The sequence below is a fragment of the Oncorhynchus mykiss genome, chromosome 2, assembly GCF_013265735.2.
Source record: "Oncorhynchus mykiss isolate Arlee chromosome 2, USDA_OmykA_1.1, whole genome shotgun sequence".
NCBI classification, from domain to species: Eukaryota; Metazoa; Chordata; class Actinopteri; order Salmoniformes; family Salmonidae; genus Oncorhynchus; species Oncorhynchus mykiss.
The window spans coordinates 55650266-55673481 of record NC_048566.1 but is presented as its reverse complement, the minus strand read 5'-3'; the positions used below and the strand labels follow the sequence as shown (position 1 = coordinate 55673481).

General features: G+C 45.4%; 1 protein-coding gene across 10 annotated transcripts in view; it reads right to left on the bottom strand.

The window, feature by feature from the left end:
* myo9ab (myosin IXAb) overlaps positions 1-23216 on the bottom strand; it is a 226858-nt gene that overhangs the window by 146037 nt on the left and 57605 nt on the right. For 4 of the 10 annotated variants that reach the window (XM_036950830.1, XM_036950841.1, XM_036950857.1 and 1 more), the window contains exons 1-2: positions 12273-13249; positions 3674-4682 (exon numbers count right to left, since the gene is read on the bottom strand). In XM_036950830.1, the coding sequence (XP_036806725.1) occupies positions 3674-4682; positions 12273-12298 (1035 nt within the window). In that variant the 5' untranslated portion in view covers positions 12299-13249. Of the gene's footprint in view, positions 1-3673; positions 4683-12272; positions 13251-23216 lie in introns of those variants that run through there. The other 6 variants (XM_036950873.1, XM_036950884.1, XM_036950894.1 and 3 more) reach the window with 4 other exon arrangements.

The following is a 23216-nucleotide window of genomic DNA, read 5'->3' as shown; positions in this document are numbered from 1 at the left end:
GTCATGGCGATGGTGCATTGGTGGAGAAGAGTAGACTGGAGATTGCGGTTTTAGTTGTTTTTGGAGTGCAGGCTATGGTGCCCTTCACCGATAAGGAAAATCAATGTCAATCACAGTGAGTTAGTGTCTCTAGTCTACTGCTATGGGTTACCCACAGCAAGGGTGTAAAACAGATTCAGGCCATGGTTACAAACGTGTGTGTGTGTGTGTATATGTATCTTTGTTCTGTTTTTCCTGGAAACCAGAGTAGCCAGCATTCCCACAGATAAGATAAAGATGACTAACTTGGCATCAACCTGAGATGCAGTTAACCCACACTACACGGTAACAGAATGTGATGCGCGCGTGTGTGTGCGTGGGGGGGGGGGGATACGCTGCAAGGCAGGACATGAGGGAAGAGAGCGAGAGGAGGGCAGGCTGCTCTCACCAGGGTGTCCATGTGCTGGAATGAAGACCAGAGGCGTATTGTTCTCTCAGGAGTGAAATGGCAGCAGATTTTTTGCCTCCGCAGCAGAAGCGCAAGCGTCAGGTCAAGGCAACATCAAAAGGCACAGTGTGTGTACATATGCAGTGAAGTGTATGTGTGCCTTCATCTGTGCATGTATGCGTGGATACAAACGTGTGTGCGCGCACGCCTGAATCTCTGTTCCGTTTTTCCTAGAAACCAGAGTAGCCATTATTCCCACAGATAGTCATCTTTATCTTAACTTGGATACATGCTTATGTACATGTGTACGGTACATAAGAAGACGAGTACAGGAGGAGCCATAGCAAGCGCCACCGGGCAAAACGAGTTGCTAGCATCCAGCTAACAGAGCAACACTTGCCTCTCTCCCCAAACTCCCACAACCTACCAATGGCAGTGGCCGATAAGCAATCTCACAGGGCAAACAATTCAATGTTAGCCCAGGCCACTTGACAAGCCACTTCAACAATGCACCACCAGCAGCTAGATTAACTAGACCCGTCTGAGCATCTGGTGCGGCAGGGTAGCCTAGTGGTTAGAGCGTTGGACTAGTAACTGGAAGGTTGCAAGTTCAAATCCCTGAGGTACAAATCTGTCGTTCTGCCCCTGAACAGGCAGTTCACCCACTGTTCCTAGGCCGTCATTGAAAATAAGAATTTGTTCTTAACTGACTTGCCTTAAATAAAGGTAAAATAAAAAAAATACTTAAAAAATCTGACCGAGGCAAACGGGTCTGTAATTGGCATGGCTATACTGGAGGCCGGCCAGAAGAACTGTCTAGTAGTTCCGCTTCTACGGCTCAGATTGTAAGTCGGTGACCTTTTTTACCACAAACTGCTCGACACCGGTCCAGCTCAGCGGGACAAAGAATGTCAGGCCTCAAAGTATTCACAGTTAGCCATTGATACCTCCTGGAATAGGGAGGGGAAGTTGCCCCTAGACGCTGATCTTGGATCAGTTTTGCATTTCCCCCACTGGTGGTTAAGATTAGGATTGGTGGAGGGGAAGCTGATCCTAGATCTGTACCTTGGGGAAACTTCCGACCAGAGCGATACATTCTCCACTCGATACCGCTGCTACTCATATCAAAGAGAGACTGGGATGTTCAGCTGGTTAAGAGAAAAAATTGCATGTCATTACTATCGACTTCAAAGGTATTTATTCAAGGTCTGTTATCTTCTGCTTATAGACTAGGAAGTAGGAGACCGACAGCCTACAAAAGCATACTGTAGAAAACAAAAAAAAACAGAAGAACTGCCACATTGGAATTGAGAACCGGACAGGTGTTCAGATTCATCCATGTCAAGTATCTACACCTAGTAACTGGTTCACGCTGACGTATTACTTGCCTGGAGGATATCAGAACTGGTGAACAAGCCTTAGCTCATAACTCTGTTGTTATCCAACACAAGATTCAAAGTTCAAAGCCCTTTTAAATTATAAAAAAAGGTAAATTTCTCTCTATTCTCTTTCAACGGAAGACTCGAATAAGGTCTTATAAAAATATGTATTTATGATTTCCTGAGGACTACCGGCCCCCTTATCCCTAACTAACCAGATCCGAGGCCTGCTTTGCAGCATTGGGTCCACATGTGAAGCACATGGTGAGTGTGCACATTCTACCATGACCCCACTGTATGTGCAGCAGTGTTCTTGGGTCGTGACTCGTGGCAGACAAAATGGCCGCTGGAAAACCACAAACTCGACAAAGAGGCTCCTGTTGCAGCCAATCACTTAGTAACGAGCACTGAAAGGCAGTCACAAATCAGACTTGAGTAAAATTAGTGCCCTTTAGTAGTCCTTGGCTTTTTTTATACATCAAAATCTAAATGCATAAATCGACTCCTAATCCCATTTTGAGTAGGCCATGCTGCATTTAGGTTTTCTGAAGAGCTATAAAAATGTCCAAGCACGGTTTCTAGGTCAATAACGTATATAAGCATCAGCTCATATGTTCCGATAACAGATAAATATAGGTTCCGCATGTCGAGGCATTCCAATCTCTATTTAAAACATGTCTATAATCCACTGTGACATGCTTCGTCTCATGGCTAAATACACACGGCTGCTAGTGAAATAACATATTATACTGGGCTTTCATGTCGCACTTCCTCCCTGTAACCATGACCTATAATTCACAACACAGTTCCGCGTTTGTACTTCTGTATGTAGCACAGTGAGCACCCCCCCCACCCCCCCACCACCACCACTTCCCTATGTCTTACTGTCACAGCAAGCTGTCAATCATTTGCCTCATTTACAGTTACGCTGGACAGCATATACTATACGACTTCTAAAATCTTAACTTGGGACGTGCTCACATTTCCAGATTTTCTTTCACTCAACCCCAGGATGTGGGAGCTCACGTTACACAATGATTCTCTAGCTGATCCTGCCCTGCATTTGGTACGTCAGGTGAGGTCACAGTTGTAAATGAGAACTTGTTCTCAACTGGCCTACCTGGTTAAATAAAAGGTGACATAAATATAATTAAACAAATAGGTCGCAGCTTCACCAATCTGTCTTCCATCACCTCGGCCCACATGGCACGTGTTGTTGTTGCTGCTTTCCTCTTCGCCATCATTGTTTTGGTCATGCTGAGTGCTCATTGGCTATTGGCAGTAGTCCTTGCCCAATCGCATCGTAGCACTGCTCATACTACAAGATGCACAACCAGCATTTCTGAAATGTCCTAAAACTATTTTTTATTTTTATTAAAAATCGGGACATCCGACAGGGGTCTGGAAAACTGAACAGCCATTATCGGTGTGTCCATGACCCACTCAAACATGAGTCCCAACATACTGATCCTAGCCAAAGTTCATAGGATTTCACCCCGATCATGAAAATTCATCTGGGACGGTAAAAACCATGGGTGGCGAAATCATGAAGTGTATACCTGCCATTAATTCATGTAACAAGGAAGAGGGTATCACGACATGAGGCCAATGATGGGATAAAGAAGGACGAGACAGTAAGACATGAGAATTTAGGCTAAAGCCGCGACCGCTAGTTTATCCTCACTTTCATATGATATGTAGCCCCTCCACCTGCCTTTCTACCACCACCCAGTCAGCAGCCATGACCTGCATTTCACAAAACATCGATCACATTCACACTTGTGTATGTAGAGTTGGAGCCTCTCCCCCACACACAAACACAATATTAAAACCCCACAACCAGTCAACAAACCAATCAAGTCCTTACCTCTAACACAGGCCCCGCCCCCAGGATGATCTGCTCCACCCCGCTGGCAAATCCCTTCTGGCTGAGGGCGGTCAGGTGATGAATCAGGAAGTTGGTGCTCTGGGTCTTCCCCGAGCCGCTCTCGCCGGATATGACGATGCACTGGTTCCTCCGTCGCTGCAGCATGGCGTGGTACGCCACGTCCGCCACCGCGTAGATGTGCGGCTCCAGCTTGCCCAGCGCATGGTTGTCGTACATCTTGACATACTTGGGGTTGTAGATGGGTAGGAACTGGAAAGGGTTAATGACGATGAGGATGGAGCCGACATAGGTGTAGATCTTCTCCTGGCGGAAACGCGCGCGCAGGCTCTCCAGCAGGGCGCGCTCCGTCAGCTCGGGGAGAGCGCACAGGTCGGAAGGGTGCTCGCCCCCTGCGGGCTGGGGCAGGAAACCCCGTTCCACCATGCGGCGGCGCTCCTCGGTCACAAGCAGCCACATCTGGAGACTCCCCCCATAATAGATGGAGCCGTCCAGGTTCTTCTCGCGGAGCAGGAAGCGGTAGTCCTCGCCACTGCCCAGGCCGCAGCGGTTCTCCAGGGCGTTGCGGGGCCACAGCATCATCCGCTGGATGGGGCAGTCGCTGGGGTTAAGTATCCACTCCTCCCCGCCGAACTCCTTCACCTCGGCTAACACGTAGCATTTGGTGCCGTTCAGGCTGAGGCGCTCCAGCAGATGCTCGATGGCCTCGGCAGCCGTGGTGCTCTTGCGGGCGCCCACGGGGCAGTAGATGGTTCCCTCGGCCAGGGCGCCCGGGTAGACGCGCAGGGTGAACTCCTGGTCCTCCAGGCGCCGCCGCATGCTGCCGCTAGCCGTGTTAGCCGCCACATTGGCGTTAGCGTTGGTGCTAGCATAGCCGCAGCCGGCATCTTGAAGGCTCATACTGGAGCAGCAGGTCCCATCAGCGCTGGCTGCCGCTGCTGCTGCTGGGAGTTCTTCTCTGGGCCCGGGGGACTGACTCAGGACATTCCAGCTGAGAAGAGAAGAAGAAAAAAATATATAAATATATATTAGGAAAGAAGAGAGAAAAGTTAGAGGCAGATGAACAACATGAGGGGAGAGGTTACAGATTGTACATTTTATGTGTCACAGGCTTTGTGTGTGTCATATTCAAAATAACTGCTATCTTGTTCTAGAGAAAGTCACAAAACAGAGAGCAAAACCAAGTAACGCCTTATAAAAAATGTAAAAAACTCCAGACAGTATGAGTGTTACAAAATTTCTAAGCCACTGGGCCCTTGTTTATCTGAGCCATGGACCGTGTGTGTGCTAATCCCAGTGTCCGCGTGCCAAGATTAACAGCTGCCAGCGTCCACACAGAAGTGTCTCTAATGAGAACACAATGGCTTAATTCACCACTTCCCTGTTGATACTGGATAGACCGAGTGCTCTCCACGGGCCACCATTCACCACAGAGAACACTGTACAAGTACAGAGACTAAGCTACGCTTAGCAACTAGCATGTCAAAAGAAAATATTCTAACTCCACAGCTAAGGCGACAGAGACCAACGTCAAAAAACAATTACTGACATCGACGGCCATTTATGTCCTATCGAGACATCTCTCATCAATGGAGCCAACATGTAGGCAAAATACTATGCAAGACTCGTGGCAAATTGTTCCCTTAAATTAAATATGAGAGATGAAGAATTTGGACTGAGGGCGTTAGTTTCGATCAGATTCGCTTTATCTTCATCACACACGGTTGATTAGCTGAGGGCATTTCCATGTAAAAGGATCCATGAGTGCCAACATGTGAAGTTTATAGGAGCATGTCGAATTAGGTGCCAAATGAAAGCGAACAGTCTGTATGTTTTTTTTAAATGAAGGCATAAAATAAAATGTTCAACCATTTTCCATCCTACAAAATTGGGAACACGCAAAGACTAGTCTTTCTAGTCAAACAGATGAAAAAGGGGTTAAGACAACATCTACCAGGAAAAGTCTTAAAAGAAATTAGAAATACATCTAAAAACACAATAATGTTGAAGACCCCTATCAAAACTTATATTTAGTTCTGCATTTTTTAAGAAACATGGCCTTGTATATCCATTACCAAAACCCCACATATCTTTTCTCTCCCTCACGAGGAGGGAGGATAATTCAAGTCCATAGAAGTAACAAGTAAAGGTAGACCGACCAATTAGGCACAGTATTTTTACTGAAATCAATTTTATTTAGGAATTATGAAGTGATTAAAACTCCTAATTCTGATCCCTTGCCACACAAAAACAAGAAATTCTAAAGGACAGGCATCGGACTATCAGAACAAACTCAAAAAGATGAATGGTTTCATGCGAACAACATTAGGCCTCAAAGCAACAACTACGAAGCAGTACAGCGTGTTTCCAGGAACTACCATTTCTATTTACAGGTAGGTGTAGGTTTTCATTCGGCTGAGAGAAATGAGCGTGTCATTTGTACATGGAAATATCCTCAGGGGGAGAGAGATCTGATCTGCTTTTCTTTAGATTGAGCCTCAAAGGTAGAGTGGATGTCATAACTACTAAGCCCCTCTCCGCATTAGCTCATGTCTTTCTACGGTATGGATTCTCTCGCAGCCTCTTTTGTCTCTTCGTTTTAGCCTCCCCTTCCCCCTCTTTTCTCGCTCTGCAATTGCCTCCTGCAGTTGGCAGCAGGCCAGCTGCTCTCTCAGGTGCCTGTCCGTCTGACTGTCTGTCCGTCCGTCTCATCTGAACTGTGCTGCTGTGTCTCCATTGTCTGGAGAGATCTGCGTCTGCAGCTTCACGGGTCGCCTCTCTTTATCACACAGACAGGAGGAGAGAGTGAAAGTGAGCGGGAGATTAACAGAGACAACATGAGAGAGGGAGATACACAGGGAGGAGGGTAGAATGAGTGAGTTGCAGAGGAGAGAAATTGAAAGTGATAGAGTAAGAGAGAGCGAGAGCGAGAGCGAGAGCGAGAGAGAGACATGACAGGGATGCAGAATTGGCGCGGGCGCTAGAACAGTCTGCAGCCCCCGGCCTCACCCTATTAGAATCTGAAGTCAAACGTCTACCGTTTGCTGATGATCTGGTGCTTCTGTCACCAAACAAGGAGGACCTACAGCAGTACCTAGATCTTCTGCACACATTCTGCCAGGCCTGGGCCCTGACAGGAAATATCAGTAAGACCAAAATAATGGTGCTCCAAAAAAGGTCCTGTCGCCAGGACCACAAATTCCATCTAGACATTACTGCCCTAAAGCACACACAAAAAAAAAAACAATACATACCTTGGCCTAAACATCAGTGGCACATGTAACTTTCACAAAGATGTGAACGATCTGAGAGACAAGGCAAAAAGGGCATTCTATGCCATCAAAAGGAACATAGAATTCGACATACGAATTAGGATCTGGCTAAAAAATACTTGAATTAGTTATAGAACCCATTGCCCTTTATGGTTGTGAGGTCTGAGGTCCGCTCACCAACCAAGAATTCAAAAAAATTGGGGACAAACACCAAATTGAGACTCTGCATGTGGAATTCTGCAAAAAATATCCTCTGTGTACAACGTAAAACACCAAATAATGCATGCAGAGCAGAATTAGGCCGATACCCGCTAATTAACAAAATCCAGAAAAGAGCCGTTAAATTCTACAACCACCTAAAAGGAAGTGATTCCCAAACCTTCCATAACAAAGCCATCACCTACAGAGAGATGCACCTGGAGAAGAGTCCCCCTAAGCAAGCTGGTCCTGGGACTCTGTTCACAAACACAAACAGACCCCACAGAGCCTCAGGACAGCAACACAATTAGAACCAACCAAATCATGAGAAAACAAAAATAATTATTTGATAAATTGGAAAGAATTCACAAAAAAAACAGAGCAAACTAGAATGTTATTTGGCCCTAAACAGAGAGTACACAGTGGCAGAATACCTGACCACTGTGACTGACCCAAACTTAAAGAAAGCTTTCACTATGTACAGACTCAGTGAGCATAGCCTTGCTATTGAGAAAGGCCCGTCGAAGGCAGACCTGGCTCTCAAGAGAAGAGAGGCTATGTGCACACTGTCCACAAAATGAGGTGGAAACTGAGCTGCACTCCCTAACCTCCTGCCAAATGTATGACAGATCCACAAATTATTTGAAAACAAACCCAATTTTGATAAACTCCCATATCTACTGGGTGAAATATGACCTGTTGCCACAATAAAAGGGCAACCAGTGAAGAACAAACACCATTGTAAATACAACTTACTTTTTGTACTTTAACCATTTTGAACATCGTTACAACACTGTATATATACATAATATGACATTTGTAATGTCTTAATTATTTTTGAACTTCTGTGGGTGTAATGTTCAGTTCATTTTTATTGTTTATTTCACTTTTGTTTATGATCTACTTCACTTGCTTTGGAAATGTTAACATATGTTTCCCATGCCAAAAAAGCCCCTAGAATTGAATTGAAACAGAGTGAGGAGATGTAAAGAAGACCACTTCAGCACAGCATCATAAAAACATATTCCGTCTGCTTGCCTCAGGGGCCTGTTGCACGCTGCAGTCTCCCGAGAGAGACAACAGGGAGAAAGAGAAGCCCCCTAGAGAGACACACTGACAGCCTGCCATTCTGTTGTTGGGTCGTTAAAAAATAAAAAAAAAAGTCTGGATTGCCTTCGCACGGCGCTCCTCAAGCTACGTCACGACGTCCATCTACTGTGCAGTAACATGGGAGGCCCTGTGAAGAGCCTCCATCAACCCTGCTCAGTGAGTCATTACTGGGGCTAAGTGAGTTGTGACTGTTGCCAACACGTCCAGTTGTCTCTGAGCTCGTAGGAGAACCCCACACTGGGGATAGAGATTTGTCAATGAGGATGGATGACAAAGGGGGAGAGGGGGAGAGAGAGCGAGAGAGCATGCAGCTGGTTACTGATAAACAACTGGGGTATACCACTCATATCTCTGTCCTTGTCTAAGCATAGTGTTTCATTGTTCAGGCATACATCACAATTACTCAGAAGTTTTTTCATTTTTTTGTACCCCTTTTTCTCCCCAATTTCGTGGTATCCAATTGGTAGTTACAGCCTTGTGTCATTGCTGCATCTCCCGTATGGACTCGGGAGAGGTGAAGGTCGAGAGCCGTGCGTCCTCCGAAACACGACCCAACCAAGCCGCACTGCTTCTTGACACAATGCCGCTTAACGTGGAAACCAGCCGCACCAATGTGTCGGAGGAAATACAGTACACCTGGCCTGGTGTCAGCGTGCACTGCGCCCGGCCCGTCTCAGGAGTCGCTAGTGCGCGATTGGACAAGGACATCCCTGCCGGACAAACCCTTCCCTAACAACTCTGGGCCAATTGTGCGCCGCCCCATGGGTCTCCCGGTCGCGGCCGGCTGCGACATAGCCTGGACTCAAACCCAGAATCTCTAGTGGCACAGCTAGTACTGCGATAGACCGCTGCTACTCTGAAGTTGTAAATGCTAGCTTGGATGAGTAGTGTAGTTAGGTGAGCATATAGCCTCATGCAAAATGTGATGAGATTGTGCTGTAACAAAAAAAAAGCCCAAGCCTGAGCGTGAAGAGAGACAAGGGTTCTCGAAGAGAAAAATAAAGAAAAAAATACCCATGCAACGTTCAACCCTGCGGCAAAGAAAAAAAAGGAGGAAAATCTGTCAATTGAGCCACACTCCTAAACTGGCTCCTGGGTGGACTGAAATTAGATGACACTGACCCCAGCCAACCTAGCTGCCCACCCTCAGGGAGTGGGGGAACAGAAAATCATGGGACTCCACATATGACAGTAAACCACACCACTCTAGCCTAGAGACTGGAGAGAGGTTGGCCTGACCTTTCCTGCCTACAGGAGCCACAGCATGGGCGGATAGAGAGACAGTCAGTCCGACGCTGGGGACTGAATAGACCCGGATACGATAAGACTGGGAGGCTGGTGGGCCTTGAGAAAAACAGGCAGCAGTCACCAGAGCCAACAGAAAGATGTCTGGACAGTAGGCAGGGTCGCGGTTGATGGATGGACCGAAAGGTCAGCGGTCAGGGTAAGGAGCCAAGGGGGCATACCAGCTCAGGCCCCGACAGGCTCCCAATGCAGATAACACGGTTGATAGCACCTAGCTCACCACTGTTTGGGATTTACTCCATTTACTGTCAGGCACCTCTGTAGCCAGCTCTGTGCAGTGGAGGTGAGGTCACTCCAGCCTGGAGTGCTGGACAGGTGGTGGTCCAACCCAAGCCTGAGGGACAGCGAAAGCTGCACGGTGACAAAGACCTTGTCAAGGAGATTGAAGCTTCCACCCCCAAGCTATAAGACTGCTCAATAGTTAACCAATCGCTATAAGATCTGACCCGTTTTGCACTGACTCTCGACTCATTACTCTCGTTACTGTTTATTATCTATCCTGTTGCCTAGTCACTTTACCCCTACCTACATGTACATATCTACCTCAATTACCTCGCACCCCTGCACATCGACTATGTACCAGTACCCCGTGTATATGGCCACGTTATCATTACTCATTGTGTATTTATTCCTTGTGTAATTATTACTCTATTTTTTGTTCTTCTCTCTGCATTGTTGGAAAGGGCCATAAGTAAGCACACGTCACTGTTAGTCTACACCTGTTGTTTACGAAGCATGTGACAAATAACGTTTGATTTGATTCGGAGCACCGCGCTCGCTGTTCCGACAGAGCTCGAGCCGATTACAACGACCTCACTGCTAACCCGATACAGGTAGGGGAGGAAGAGAACGAGGGGGGGGGGGGGGGGGGGGGGGGGGGTGGGGGGGGGGGGGGGGATACATGGTTTTTGTTGTTGTCTTGTTTTGTCACAGTTCCGTCAATGTAGCTGACAGTGTGGGGTAGATAACAGAGATAACGTTGAGCCGAAGCTCTTATGTGGATGGGGGATCCCCATTGATGTGGCTGTAGACATGAGGGCCGTAAACCGAGAGACATAAAGAAAGCTCTTAATGAAAAAAGGAGGCCATTTATCTGACAACTGACAGGGTCAGTTCACCACTAGGTCACGGGGGGGGGGGGGTTGCTCAGGTCCTGCTTTCACAAGGAACATCGTGTGTGTGTGTGTGTGTGTGTGTGTATATGTGTGTGAGACAGACCGACAGAAAGAGACAGACCGACAGAAAGAAAGAAATAGACAGAAAGAGAAAAAGAGAGACAGGAATCCCCAACCACACTAGGCTGTTACCAGAATGTCTGGCCAAAGAAAAATCCAGATTTCAACAAACCACCAACTGAAATTCAGAGTCATCCTGCACTTCCGCCTCTCCTTCAGTAACATCAGCAAACAGCCCGTTTAGTTTGTGTTCTCACCCATACAACGTCTGCATTCCACATCCTCACACATCAACCTCACACATCACACTACTTTTGCGCTTAGTGAAATACACTAAAAGGTTGACATTTACATTTCCTTATTGAAATGTTTGATCAAAATCCCTGACCACAGAAGATCTCACACACACACACACTTCAATAATCTTCATGTACTTTCACGCACTCCTAAAAAATAAAATGTGGTTTCTGATAACATGCAGACTGACATTGCCGAAAACAGATATCCTGTACTGTATTCTTCATCTAGTCTACTAGACACCAAAATTATGGATTTCCAACCCAAACCTTTTCAACTCTCCTTTCAAACCCATTTTCAAGCAGGGGTTGGAACCAAAATGATTTTCAAATCGTTTTGTTCCGAACAGAACCATAATGTTTTTCATTCCACTATACTACACTATTTTTTACATTTAGCATTAACCTTAAATTACTTCAACAATTAGAGTGGATAGAGAAGTTTACAAGCTATAGTTGTTAACATGCGACTGGAATTTTGCGAGAGAGAGTGAAGGAAGCTTGGCATCTTGTGATGACATGCATTATCTGAATTAGTCCCACAGAATTATACCTCCTGAGGAGCGCCTTCTAAGAAGGAACTTTGAATGTCTCAACTTTCGAGACTTGGCTTAATATTGGACCAGAGCTCGTTAGCTAGCTAGCTAACAAGCGCGTGTGTGCAGAGCGACACCAGAATGAAAATAAAACACGTCTTACCTTTTTGTAGTTAATAAATCCAATGTGAAACGTGACAACTATAGTAACCTTAACTAGCATTGAAAAAGTGAATCCATTCTTCTCTAAATAAAAATCCCTCTCCCTAATTTCACGCATGCACAGGAAAAGAGTCTAGCTGGCAGGCAGACTGTCATAAGTGACAGAGTGAGGGCTTTGCATAGGCGCATTGTTGCATTTTTTTGTGGGTCCCCAAAAATATATCCCAGAACCCAAAAGAACATTATTAACTGGTTGCCATGCCTTCAAAATAACGGTTCTGTTCCGGAACACTATAGATCACTGTCGTTCCCGGTTCTCATTCTGTTCCTTGAAAAATGTTATTTTCCAGTTTTGTTCCCTGAACCGGTTCCAACCCAGGTTTTCAAAGAAGAACAAAGTCCTATAGCCCTTGCAAACTGCTACACTTGTCCCTTGAGTGAGGTCATACAGTACTTATCAAGATAAATCATCAAAATGATTTGGCCTTGTGATAGGCAGCAATAGACAAAGTTCCAGCTCCACTTACCCTTTGACCTGCAGGGTAACAGGCATGAGCCAACAAGAGGAACGTGGACCCTGCAGTTACAACCAAACCACACAGCTCAACAAGGCAAATCCTGCCGGAGTTCCACGGAAAATCGCCTCAGAGAGCAGTCTGACGTTGGTTGGGAATGAGAGCGTACTAGAATACAGCAGTGATGATATCAGCCTCAGACATTGTCGGGAGTGTGTTGGGAGTTTACGGGAAGATGACGTTCGGTTGTGCAGTTTACGGAGGTCTTTAGAGGTTAAAAAGGCCTTCAAAGACTTAGGCTTCCAGGGAATGTCCGATGAGGATGTGAGCAGGAGAGAATTCCTGAATCCATCAGACTAGCACGGTTCACAGGAACTACTGCACACACACACACACACATCTTCCAGGAATTCCGTGCGCGAGGAAAGAGTGCAGAGTCATTCAGAGTAGGAGTGTGTTTGAAGTATGCATGTACATGCGTGTCATCTCCAAAGGAAGGACAAAGTCAAAGATTCCGTAGCCAATCTTGCTTCGTTCAAAATGTCCGCAGTGACTAGAGATCCACAGAGGATGGTCAATGAAGTGACCTTGCATTGAATCTTGAACAAACACTCCTTTGACGCAGCTCTCGACCAAGGAACTCAAGACAATAACTCCAATTTTAGCATGAGAGGAGTCAACATCCTTAACCAACTCCAGTCCAATGTAGAATTGTAGAATGACAAAAATCCAGAAGCACAGATTGTGTACAAATGACAGATTGCTTCAACAACAACAAAACACACAAAAAAAAGAGATCCTCACTGGTCAAAATCAGACCGCCATGAGGACATACTCATCTGCAAAACAGACACGCAGCCTTTTTCCCCCCACGTCCCTCCTGCACTCCTTTTCTCTCCCTCTTTCCTTCTCTCTCTACCTCAGCCCTCTGTCCAGGGAATGACAGGGAAGTGAGCGTTTGTGTGTGGGGTTTGGCAGCAGAGCTGGAGGGAAAGGGGGAGGAGAGGAGAGGGGGAGGGGATGAGAGGGAGGGAGATCTGTTGTTTTCTGAAATCTGATCGCAGCCAGAGAGAGAGAGTGAGGGAGAAAGCGTGGTGTGACTAGGAGGAAAGTGAGAGAGCGAAAGAGAGAGAGAGAGGGACATGGAGGAGAGATGTTATCAAAGACTGAGGGTGGGTAAGACAGGGGGAACAACGGAAATTGTGTGGCACGTGTGTGTGTGTGTGTGTGTGTGTGTGTGTGTGTGTCCGTCTGCTTGTGCTCTTACAAGAGCAAAGAAATGTGCACACGTGCGTTTGTGTGCACGCTTGTGCGCGTATGTCTGTACACACGCACACTGAGCCCCAGCCCAGCCGGGTCGATAGATCTTGGGGAGTGAGTGTGTGACAAAGACATGGTGCAGAGCAACAGAGCAGCCTCCCTTCTGTGCTGCTACAGTACCACACTCCCCAGGGGATATGACATCACCCTGGCCCAGTCTGGCCTCAGCCCTGGCTGTGCGGCTCACTGGCTGATACAGCCCCCCCCCCCCCCCCCCCCCCCCCCCCATCGACAGCATGATCCACCTCCAGCCAAACAAATCACTCCCTCCCTCTCAACCACAAGATCCGCACCACCACGCCTTAAAGATGAAATCCTTAATGGTGAAACTGCCACGTCTGTTTCGGATACGACAACAAAAAGTTACTGCAATCAGCGAACACAGATTCCCCCCCCCCACTCGACATCATTGCCGGCATAACAGAACAGCAGAATAGGTACCACAAAACAAAAACAACAACAAAAACATGCTGGGGGCGGAGAGTGGCGCCGTTTCCCTTATGGAAAGCCCACTGATGTATTGTATGGATTTAAGCCCCCCCCCCCCCCCCCCCTCCCTCTCCTCATCCTCCCAGTATCAGAGACCGTCTCTGTTTCTAAGGCCCAACACAGAAGCTCTCTTTCCTTCTCTGACCTCCATCCCTCGCTCTCACTCTCGTGGTCTCATAGCAGACCGCAAGCCAATCTCTTTCTCCATCTCTAGACTTGGTTCTCGTTTGTTGTCCCGTCAACCCTTAGCTTTGTTTACTCTCCGGTCTAGTCCTCCCTCTACTTATAGTGGTGGAGAGAATACAGTAACTCCCAACATGGGTCATGTATACAATTAGTTTAAATACATTAGTTTAAAAACAGACCGTTTGGTTCTCTGACGACCATAGCCAAGTGAAATGACAGTAATGATTAAGGGTCATTCCGTTTGATTTCTATCACTTTTTGACCACACCCCTTTTGATTTGAACAAAACATTTCATACATATTTGCCCGTGGTATAAGTGGTCAGAGAGTCACTTTTTGGAGCTGAATGCCAAGAATATTTAGGAGGTAGCGGTGCTTCAAGTTGACCCATTTTTTATGCCCCCACCCTGTTATAAAAGACATACACCACATGGCCAAAAGGATGTGGACACCCCATGACTTTTGAATGAGATGTTTGACGAGAAGGTGTCCACATACTTTTAGTCATGTAGTGCTACATGATCAAAGGTATGTGGACACCTGTTCATCGAACATCTCACTCTAAAATCATGGGCGTTCATGTGGAGTTTGTCCCCCTCTTTTCTGCTATAACCTCCATTCTTCTGGGAAGGCTTTCAACTAGATGTTGGAACATTGCTGTAGGGACTTGCTTCCACTCAGCCACTAGAGCATTAGTGAGGTCAGGCAATGATGTTTGACAGATTAGGCCTGGCTCGTAGTCGGTGTTCTAATTCATCACAAAGGTGTTCGATGGGGTTGAGGTCAGGGCTCTGTGCAGGCCAGCTCGACAAACCATTTCTGTATGGACCTCGCTTTGTGCATGGGTGCATTGTCATGCTGAAACAGGAAAGGGCCTTCCCTAAACTGTTGCCACAAAGTTGGACGCACAGAATCATCTAGAATGTCATTGTATGCTGTAGCGTTAAGATTTCCCTTCACTGGAACTAAGGGACCTAGCCCGAACCATGAAAAACACAGACCATTATTCCTCCTCCACCAAACTTTACAGTTGGCACTATGCATTTGGACAGGTAGCATTCTCCTGGCATCTGCCAAACTCAGATTCATCCGTTGGACTGCCAGATGGGGAAGCGTGATTCAAAGAATGCGTTTCCACTGCTCCAGAGTCCAATTGCGGCGAGCTGTACACCACTCCAGCTGACGCTTGGCATCGCACATAGTGATCTTAGGCTTTTATGCAGCTGCTTGGCCATGGAAACCCATTTCATGAAGCTCCCGACTAACAGTTTTTGTGCTGACGTTGCTTCCAGAGATGGTTTGGAACTCTGTCGTGAGTGTTGCAACCGAGGACAGATGATTTTGATGCGCTACGCACTTAAAACTTCGTGGCTGAGCCGTTATTGCTCTTAGACACAATAACAGCACTTACATCTGACCAGGGCAGCTCTAGCAGGGCAGAAATTTGACTAACTGACTTGTTGGAAAGGTGGCATCCTATGACGGTGCCACGTTGAAAGTCACTGAGCTCTTCAGTAAGGTCAGTGTGTGCTCGATTTTATACACCGGTCAGCAATGGGTATGGCTGAAATAGCCAAATCCACTAATTTGTGTGTGTGTGTGTGTGTGTGTGTGTGTGTGTGTGTGTGTGTGTGTGTGTGTGTGTGTGTGTGTGTGTGTGTGTGTGTGTTAGAGATATATATATATATATATATATATATATATATATATATATATATATATATATATATATAGATAGTGTGTGAAAACATTAACATCTGACATGGATTATCTATGGAATTGTGCAGCCTGCCAAAATAACTAAGGTATTTTCTTATTTGAAAAATTATTAAAAACACCAACATCTGTTTTATCTTTTTAAGAAACTCACCTATCAGCAGTAGAAAGTGAAAGGTTTGGGCGAGCTTGGGATGGATTGGCCTGCTCCTCCGCCTAGTCCTCAAGATCCAGAGGGGTATCAATTATCATTAATAAAAGAAAAGTCCCATTAAAGTCTACAGAAATTACTACAGACCCGAATTGTGTTTTTAATAAATGCTAAAAAGACACCTGGCACAGGAAAAAAAATAACTTTACTGATTTTTTTACTGCCCAAATGAAGATGACCCAAAGTTCATTAATGACCTTACACCATCTGAATGTAACAGGAATATTATATGAGGCGGGGTGATTTTAACCGTGTGCGGGATGCAATTTTAGACAAGTCATCAACTACGTCCTCTTCCTAACATGTCGAAGGTATTAAACCAAAACATCAAAAGAGATGGGTCTATGTGAACTGTGGCTATAAACATCCAGCTGAAAGAGAATATGCCTATTACTCTCACATCCACAACTCATATTCAAGAATGGACTTTTCTATTGTAAACTGTTCTTTGATTGACCGTTTCTGAATGTATATATTCCTAGAATAATGACGGACCATAGCCATTTGTCCTTTCTGTTTAAGCTCAAAGATCTTATGCCAATAGCAAAAACATGGTGATTCAACACAATGTTACTTGGTGAGATATATGAGGGAACACTCCTTATTTCAACACGCAGATAACATTTTTTTGGAAATATATTTATGCCCCTTCTTTCTTTTTAAAAAAGTATCTGTGACCAACAGATGCATATCTGTATTCCCAGTCATGTGAAAGCCATAGATTAGGGCCTAATGAATTTATTTAAATTGACTGATTTCCTTATATGAACTGTAACTCAGTGAAATCATTGAAATTGTAGCATATTTTTATATTTTTGTTCAGTACATTTCAGAATGTATTTTTAAAATACATATACATTTTCTGATGCAATGTGATATACTGTATACATTTAAGCAAGAAGGCACGAGGGGGTGTGGTATATGGCCAATATTTCACGGCTAAGGGCTGTTCTTGGGCAAGACGCAACGCGGAGTACCTGGACACAACCCTTAGCCGTGGTATATTGGCCATATACCACAAACCCCCGAGGTGTCTTATTGCTATTACAAACTGGCTACCAACGTAATTAGAGCAGTAAAAATAAATGGTTTTGTTATACCCGTGGTATACGGTGTGATATACCACAGCTGTCAGCCAATCAGTATTCAGGGCTCGAACCACCTGTTTATAAATACTGATATACATTTTACAAAAGTAATTAGGTTGGAATGTATTTAAAACGCATTTAATAAAAAACATTTCACATGTATCCAATTTTTTTCTTCGGAAATGGTATTTTAAATGTATAATTATTTTGGTATGGGGTGTGGGTATGTTTAAACTTTGTGTCGCAGTCACCAATGATGCTAATGATAACCGTGTTCTGGTAAAGATGGAAAGGCTTTCCCAAAAACATGAGCGCGACAGACAAATCTATAACAATTACAACGGTCTCTGGCTAGTGCATACTTGTATTAAAGGGTAACTACACCAACATTTTAAATAGGTTTGATTTTTTTCCCTCAGACCTCAAAAGTGGTCCCCTGATGTGGTTTCATCATTGTTGTGGACATAAAAAATCCAATTTTGTTGTTTTTCTATTTAAAAAAGTGTGATTGAGAGTGAAAACCTGCATTTAAAAAATTTAAATAAACAGAGTAAACACAATTTGGGGGAAAACTAAATGGAATCAGGCAAAAATATAAAAACAGATTTTCTCGGAGCCTGCTACACACACAGCTAACATCTGGATGACACGTACAGTATACCCATTTTACTGCGATAGATTAATCTAGTATACGTACCAAATGTACATTATAAATACTCATTGAGCTTTTAGAACGGCCTGCAGTTGCAGCGCCTCCAAAAAAATGATTGACAGTGAGCATGTTGTACTAGACAAGACAGCTGAATGGCCCGAGGCTAAAGTATCTCGCATAGTCCAACAAGTATACACGCGGTAGTGTTCTAGAAGAGATAACATATGAACATCATTAGCCATCTGAATTAGAGGAAATTTGCTGTAAAACTGCAACATTTTCTCTGAGCCTCATGTCAAAATGAGTAGAATAGCAGGAGACTTGCTATACAACTGCACATTTTTCATTATGCCCCATGGCATAAAAACTGCACATTTTTCATTATGCCCCATGGCATAAAAACTGCACATTTTTCCTCTTTGCCGCATGTTCATAGGACCCGAAAAACTGCGGTACGCGGATCTGCGTTGGTTGGGAATTTTGGGAAGGTGCGCGTTCGGGCTGTGCATCCCTCACTGATAGTGCTCTCAGAGCCGTGCAGCTATGTCACAATGGGACACTGGACTATCGGGTCTGGGAACTCTGAATTACGCTTTACTCTTCCCTGCCTCCACTTCTTCCCTCTGACGTACCTCTGTGCCCAGACAAGCCAACTCAGCCTGGGTGGAATTGACGGATCGATAAGTGCAGTAGAGTGCAGTGAAGTGAGCCATTATTGATCGGCGCTTACGAGAAGAAAACAAAAAAAATGTAATCCTCAGGGAGGGGGGATATTTGATCTCATCAGAGCTCTCCCTGAGCCCCAGTCTGACTGACGGAGCCGTTCTGATGTAGCCTGAGAACATGTCCCATTCACAGGTCTCAGATCAGCCCTCTCCCTGAGGCCTAGCCTGACGGAGCTGTAGAATACGTACAGAAACACCACTTGTGCCCCGTAAGCAAAATAAGCAGAACACGAATGGGAATAAACTCACAACCCAGATCTTTCAATAATATCTCTGGTTCACCATCTATTGTATTTAACCAGGAGAGTCAGTGAAGAACAAATTGTTACTTACAAATGACGCACCTACCGCCGGCCGAACCCAGATGACGCTGGGCCAATTGTGCGCTGCCCTATGGGACTCCCAATCACGGCCGGTTGTGATACAGCCCGGATTCGAACCAGGGTCTGTAGGGACGCCTCTAGCACCGAGTGCCTTAGACCGCTGCGCCACTTAGAGCGCCCAAACAGTCTCAGACTAGATCTCAGAGCGAGCCGCTCGTGAGGCTCATAATGAATCTTCGACATCTGCAGAGAAACTCAACGCAGTTTCTGCATTTCAACTCAGGCCATCGGCGGTAGGTGAGAAAGGAAATGTTTCACTAAAGCTGCCAGTACAGAACATTGGATCAACCTGCGGCCAGGAAGGTGGAAGGAAAAGAAGAAAACCATCAGCCACATGGTTCAGTGAGGACCAAAGGCAAAAAAAAGGTGCAAGTTTCCCATCGTTCTTCAATTCCGTTTATTATGAATAAGCTAAGCGAAAACATCATTGCATTTAACGAGGTGGATTTTGTGTGTTCTAATCGAGGCGTGACGGCCTTTCACAACCCCTACGCCGTCAGATGAAAACCCAGCTGGGACAGAGGCAAGGACACGTCGGGCTCTCCCACCCACGGTCAGCCAAGCCAACAGAAACACCAGCGTGTTTTTCGAGGTAGCTTTACCGTAACTTCTCCACCCAAACACGAGAGGAACTTGCCACTACTTTGGCTCAGTGACGTGGGGTGAACTTCCGGGTTCCAGAGAAGCTACTGCGTAACGCTAAGAAGAAATGCTACAACGTAGCATACATTCATTGACTTTGGCCAACCGCCGTCAAAAAGAAAAGTGGATGCTGTTATTAAAGGCACAGTTACGATAAAACAAAAACAATCCTGTAAAAACAGTCATTTCAACAAAATGGCAAGACACGTCGCCGGCATTGAGACAATTATATTTCTCCATCAGTTTCCTGTTTGTAAAACATGTGTCCGGTATGGTATCATTCCCTGATTTTGGTCCCATACTCAGCCTATAATCAATAGGCTGAGTATAAGACCCCATTTGTTTAGTTTTGACCCAATGCAGCCCCGAGCTGAGAAATACTTTTGGACGGACAGCTTCTCATACACAAATTGTATACTAGAATTAATGACCAGGCCATTTGGGGAGTTCAAAGGGAAGCAAATCTGGCCATAATAACAGACACCTCACAGTGTTGGACAGAGCAGAATCAAACATGTCCCGACCGGCAGGAGTGTGTGGTGTGTGTGTGTGTGTGTGTCGGGGCTAGTTACTTGACATTGGCTCTGCGGATAGTGTTGAAACACTAGTTACTTGACATTGGCTCTGTGGATAGTAACATAGCTTGAGAAGGACGGAGTTCTGAATGTCGACCCGTGAAAACAACACATCACTCACAGGTGCACTACATAAATAGTAGACAGCACTTCAGACAATGGACCCTCCATTCTCTTCGAAGGTTGACTATGCTGGTCTCTGCAGACAGAATAGTTCCACATCAACCAACCTTCCTTGGTTATGGATGGACAAAAGCAGGTCAGCATCTGAACTAATGCCTGTGAGTGGAAAAGCAGGTTTGACTTTTGTCCTATAGTCTTGTCACGGAGATGAAGTCATTGGCTCTGAGAAGAAAAGGCCATTGCTGCAAATACGGCTAGAGCGCCTCAATAAACAGTGGTCTCAAACAACATTGGGCACTGTACAGAGGAAAAACAAGCAAAACAACCATCCTGTCCACAAGAATTACCCGCAGTGTGCCCTTCCAAAGCATGGAATTTGACAGTCAGCAGAGGGATGTGAAATTACGTGTTTGTCCCCACATTTCGGGCAGTTTAACTGCAGAGCGAACACGCAACGAAATCTGAAGTGACATCCACTCAGACCAGGGTTTGCGTTAGGAAAATGTGGCGCCAGACAACGTGACCAAAAATATCTAAATTGACCAGCCATTTGAGAAATGTATGTCATGACGCATCATAACAGAAGTGACATTTCTATTATGGCAACGCATCTTAACAGAACATGCAACTCTTGTAATGAAGCAGCCAACAAAACTTTTTTTTAAAACATTTGCTAAAATATAATTCCCGGGGAAACACCATTCTAAACAGAGCACCTGATAGCAGGTGACAGAGATGAACATCTCTGTTAAAAAGAGGGGAACTCTAAAAGATGCAACCACTAGGATGGGTTGCTAATATGACCAGGACTGTTCCTTTGGCTTCTGGACAACGAAAGAAAGTTGATATGAAAACCAATAGAACAGGAGAGAAATCGCATAGCAGTGGGTCCAATAGGGAACGTAACGGGAAATAAAAATTGGACAAAATTGTGTAATTAGTCCCGTCTATACATACGGCACCAGTCAAAAGTGTGTGGGCTTTGTCTTACGCTTCAGACTCCATGGGAGGAAGGACATAAGGGAGGAAGGACATAAGGAAGGGTGGACGTCACAGAAGGAATGAGAGCGAGTCAGTATGCAGCAGGACATATGCGAAAGCTCATGCCACTGCCTTGACGAGAAGCGATCATGCCCCTCTTACACTGCAATGGACCCCCGAGGACATTCCACTTAGCAAAACCTCTTGCACAAGAGAAACATCCATTGTTGCCCCATGAGCCACTGCACACACCAACCGATCCAACCGTTTAACACATACAAATTACACTCTACTTACAGACGCATTTTCAGTGGCATTCCATATAGGCTGTGTTATGTACGGCGGGAGCACTGCATCTAGCAAACGGGAGCACTGCATCTAGCAAACGCAAACCAAGTCCAAAGTCACGACTTGTTGTCCAGCCTTCCCATGAGGGTGGGGCCAGTGGTTTGTGTTTGTAAAAAGGGAGGAGCCTCAAAAAGCTGAGATTATGGCCTGTTTATGGCCTTGTAAACATGGGGTAAATATCCGGGCCTTGACCTCTCTACGCACCAAAAGAGCCCAGTGCGCAGGGTGACACCGCTGACTCCTTCGGCCTTTGGGCTCGTTCATTATACACAAAGGATTTTACAAGACGTTACAGGATGGAAACGCTAGGTTTTAGAAGTTGTTGACAGGTCAGGGTATGATTCACTTTTGGGAGAAGCAGGGAAATAAAAAAAAAGGCATCCCATTCAGGTCTGGATTGTTTTTCTGTAGCTGATCCTACATGAGACAGTGCTGCATTTGAGATTTGGGTCTGGGCTCGTATCCACAAAAGCATCGCAGAAAAGGTCCTAAAGTAGGAGTGAAATGTCTCTTCTCAGCACTTACGAGCAATTTTCTACTCTTAGACGCTTTGTGGAAATGGGCCCAGGTCTAGTCTGGCCTATTAACTCAGTTCCCTCTCTCTTTCTCTCCCCCCCATCTCTAATACACACCCAAAATGTACAGACACAAAGAACACAGTGTGTTAAGGTAATATCTCCAAAGTCATTGTGTACTAAGGCTCCACTATTCCCTTTTGGTCACCTTCCCATATCCCCCAGAACAATAACTCCGGTAGGGGAAGAGGAAGATCGATTCAGAGCTTCTCTTTCTAGTACAGCGTGACACAGTCAACCTCTCTCGCTCACTTTCACTGAATGGTCACGCATAGCACCACAGTGACACATTTGGCTCATCTGGCCTTTCCTGCGGTAGGGAGTAGAGTTTTGGCGGTATCCAGATTTTCATATCATCATACCGTCCTTCTCTCACACAGGGATTTACGGTATTACCGGGCTTAGTACAATAGTGGGCATAAAATATAATAAATACATTGTGCGTCTATTACCAGAATGTTAATAGAATTAGCGAATTTCGATGGTGGCTGCAAGATATGCTAATGAGCGCAAACGAAAATATACAAAATTGCAAACACAGGCAAAACAGCTGATAAAATTATACATCTATGGGTAGGAGCTACCGAATGTCATTTTTTGGTTAGTATGGACATTTCCAAATGAATGTGAACGAGAGACATTGTGCAAACGAACAAAGTTTAAAAGGCAAAGTTTTGACAGTCCTCTCCAGCAGCATGTCTACACGCTGTGTCTGTTTGGAGTCTGGAGTCGCTTGGGCAATGGGCTTCCCTGCTCCGAGAAGAGGGGGGAGGAGCAGACAGGAGAACGGCGAGGAGAAAAAACCTGAAGGAAAATCAAGATCGCTTTCTGCCGTGTTTGAGAAGTCAAAGTCAAAGCTAACACAATGTGATGCCCCGTCACCTTATTAATTCAGCCACTTACGTAGATAGCAAGTTAAACTTAGGGGCCGTGTTAACGCAG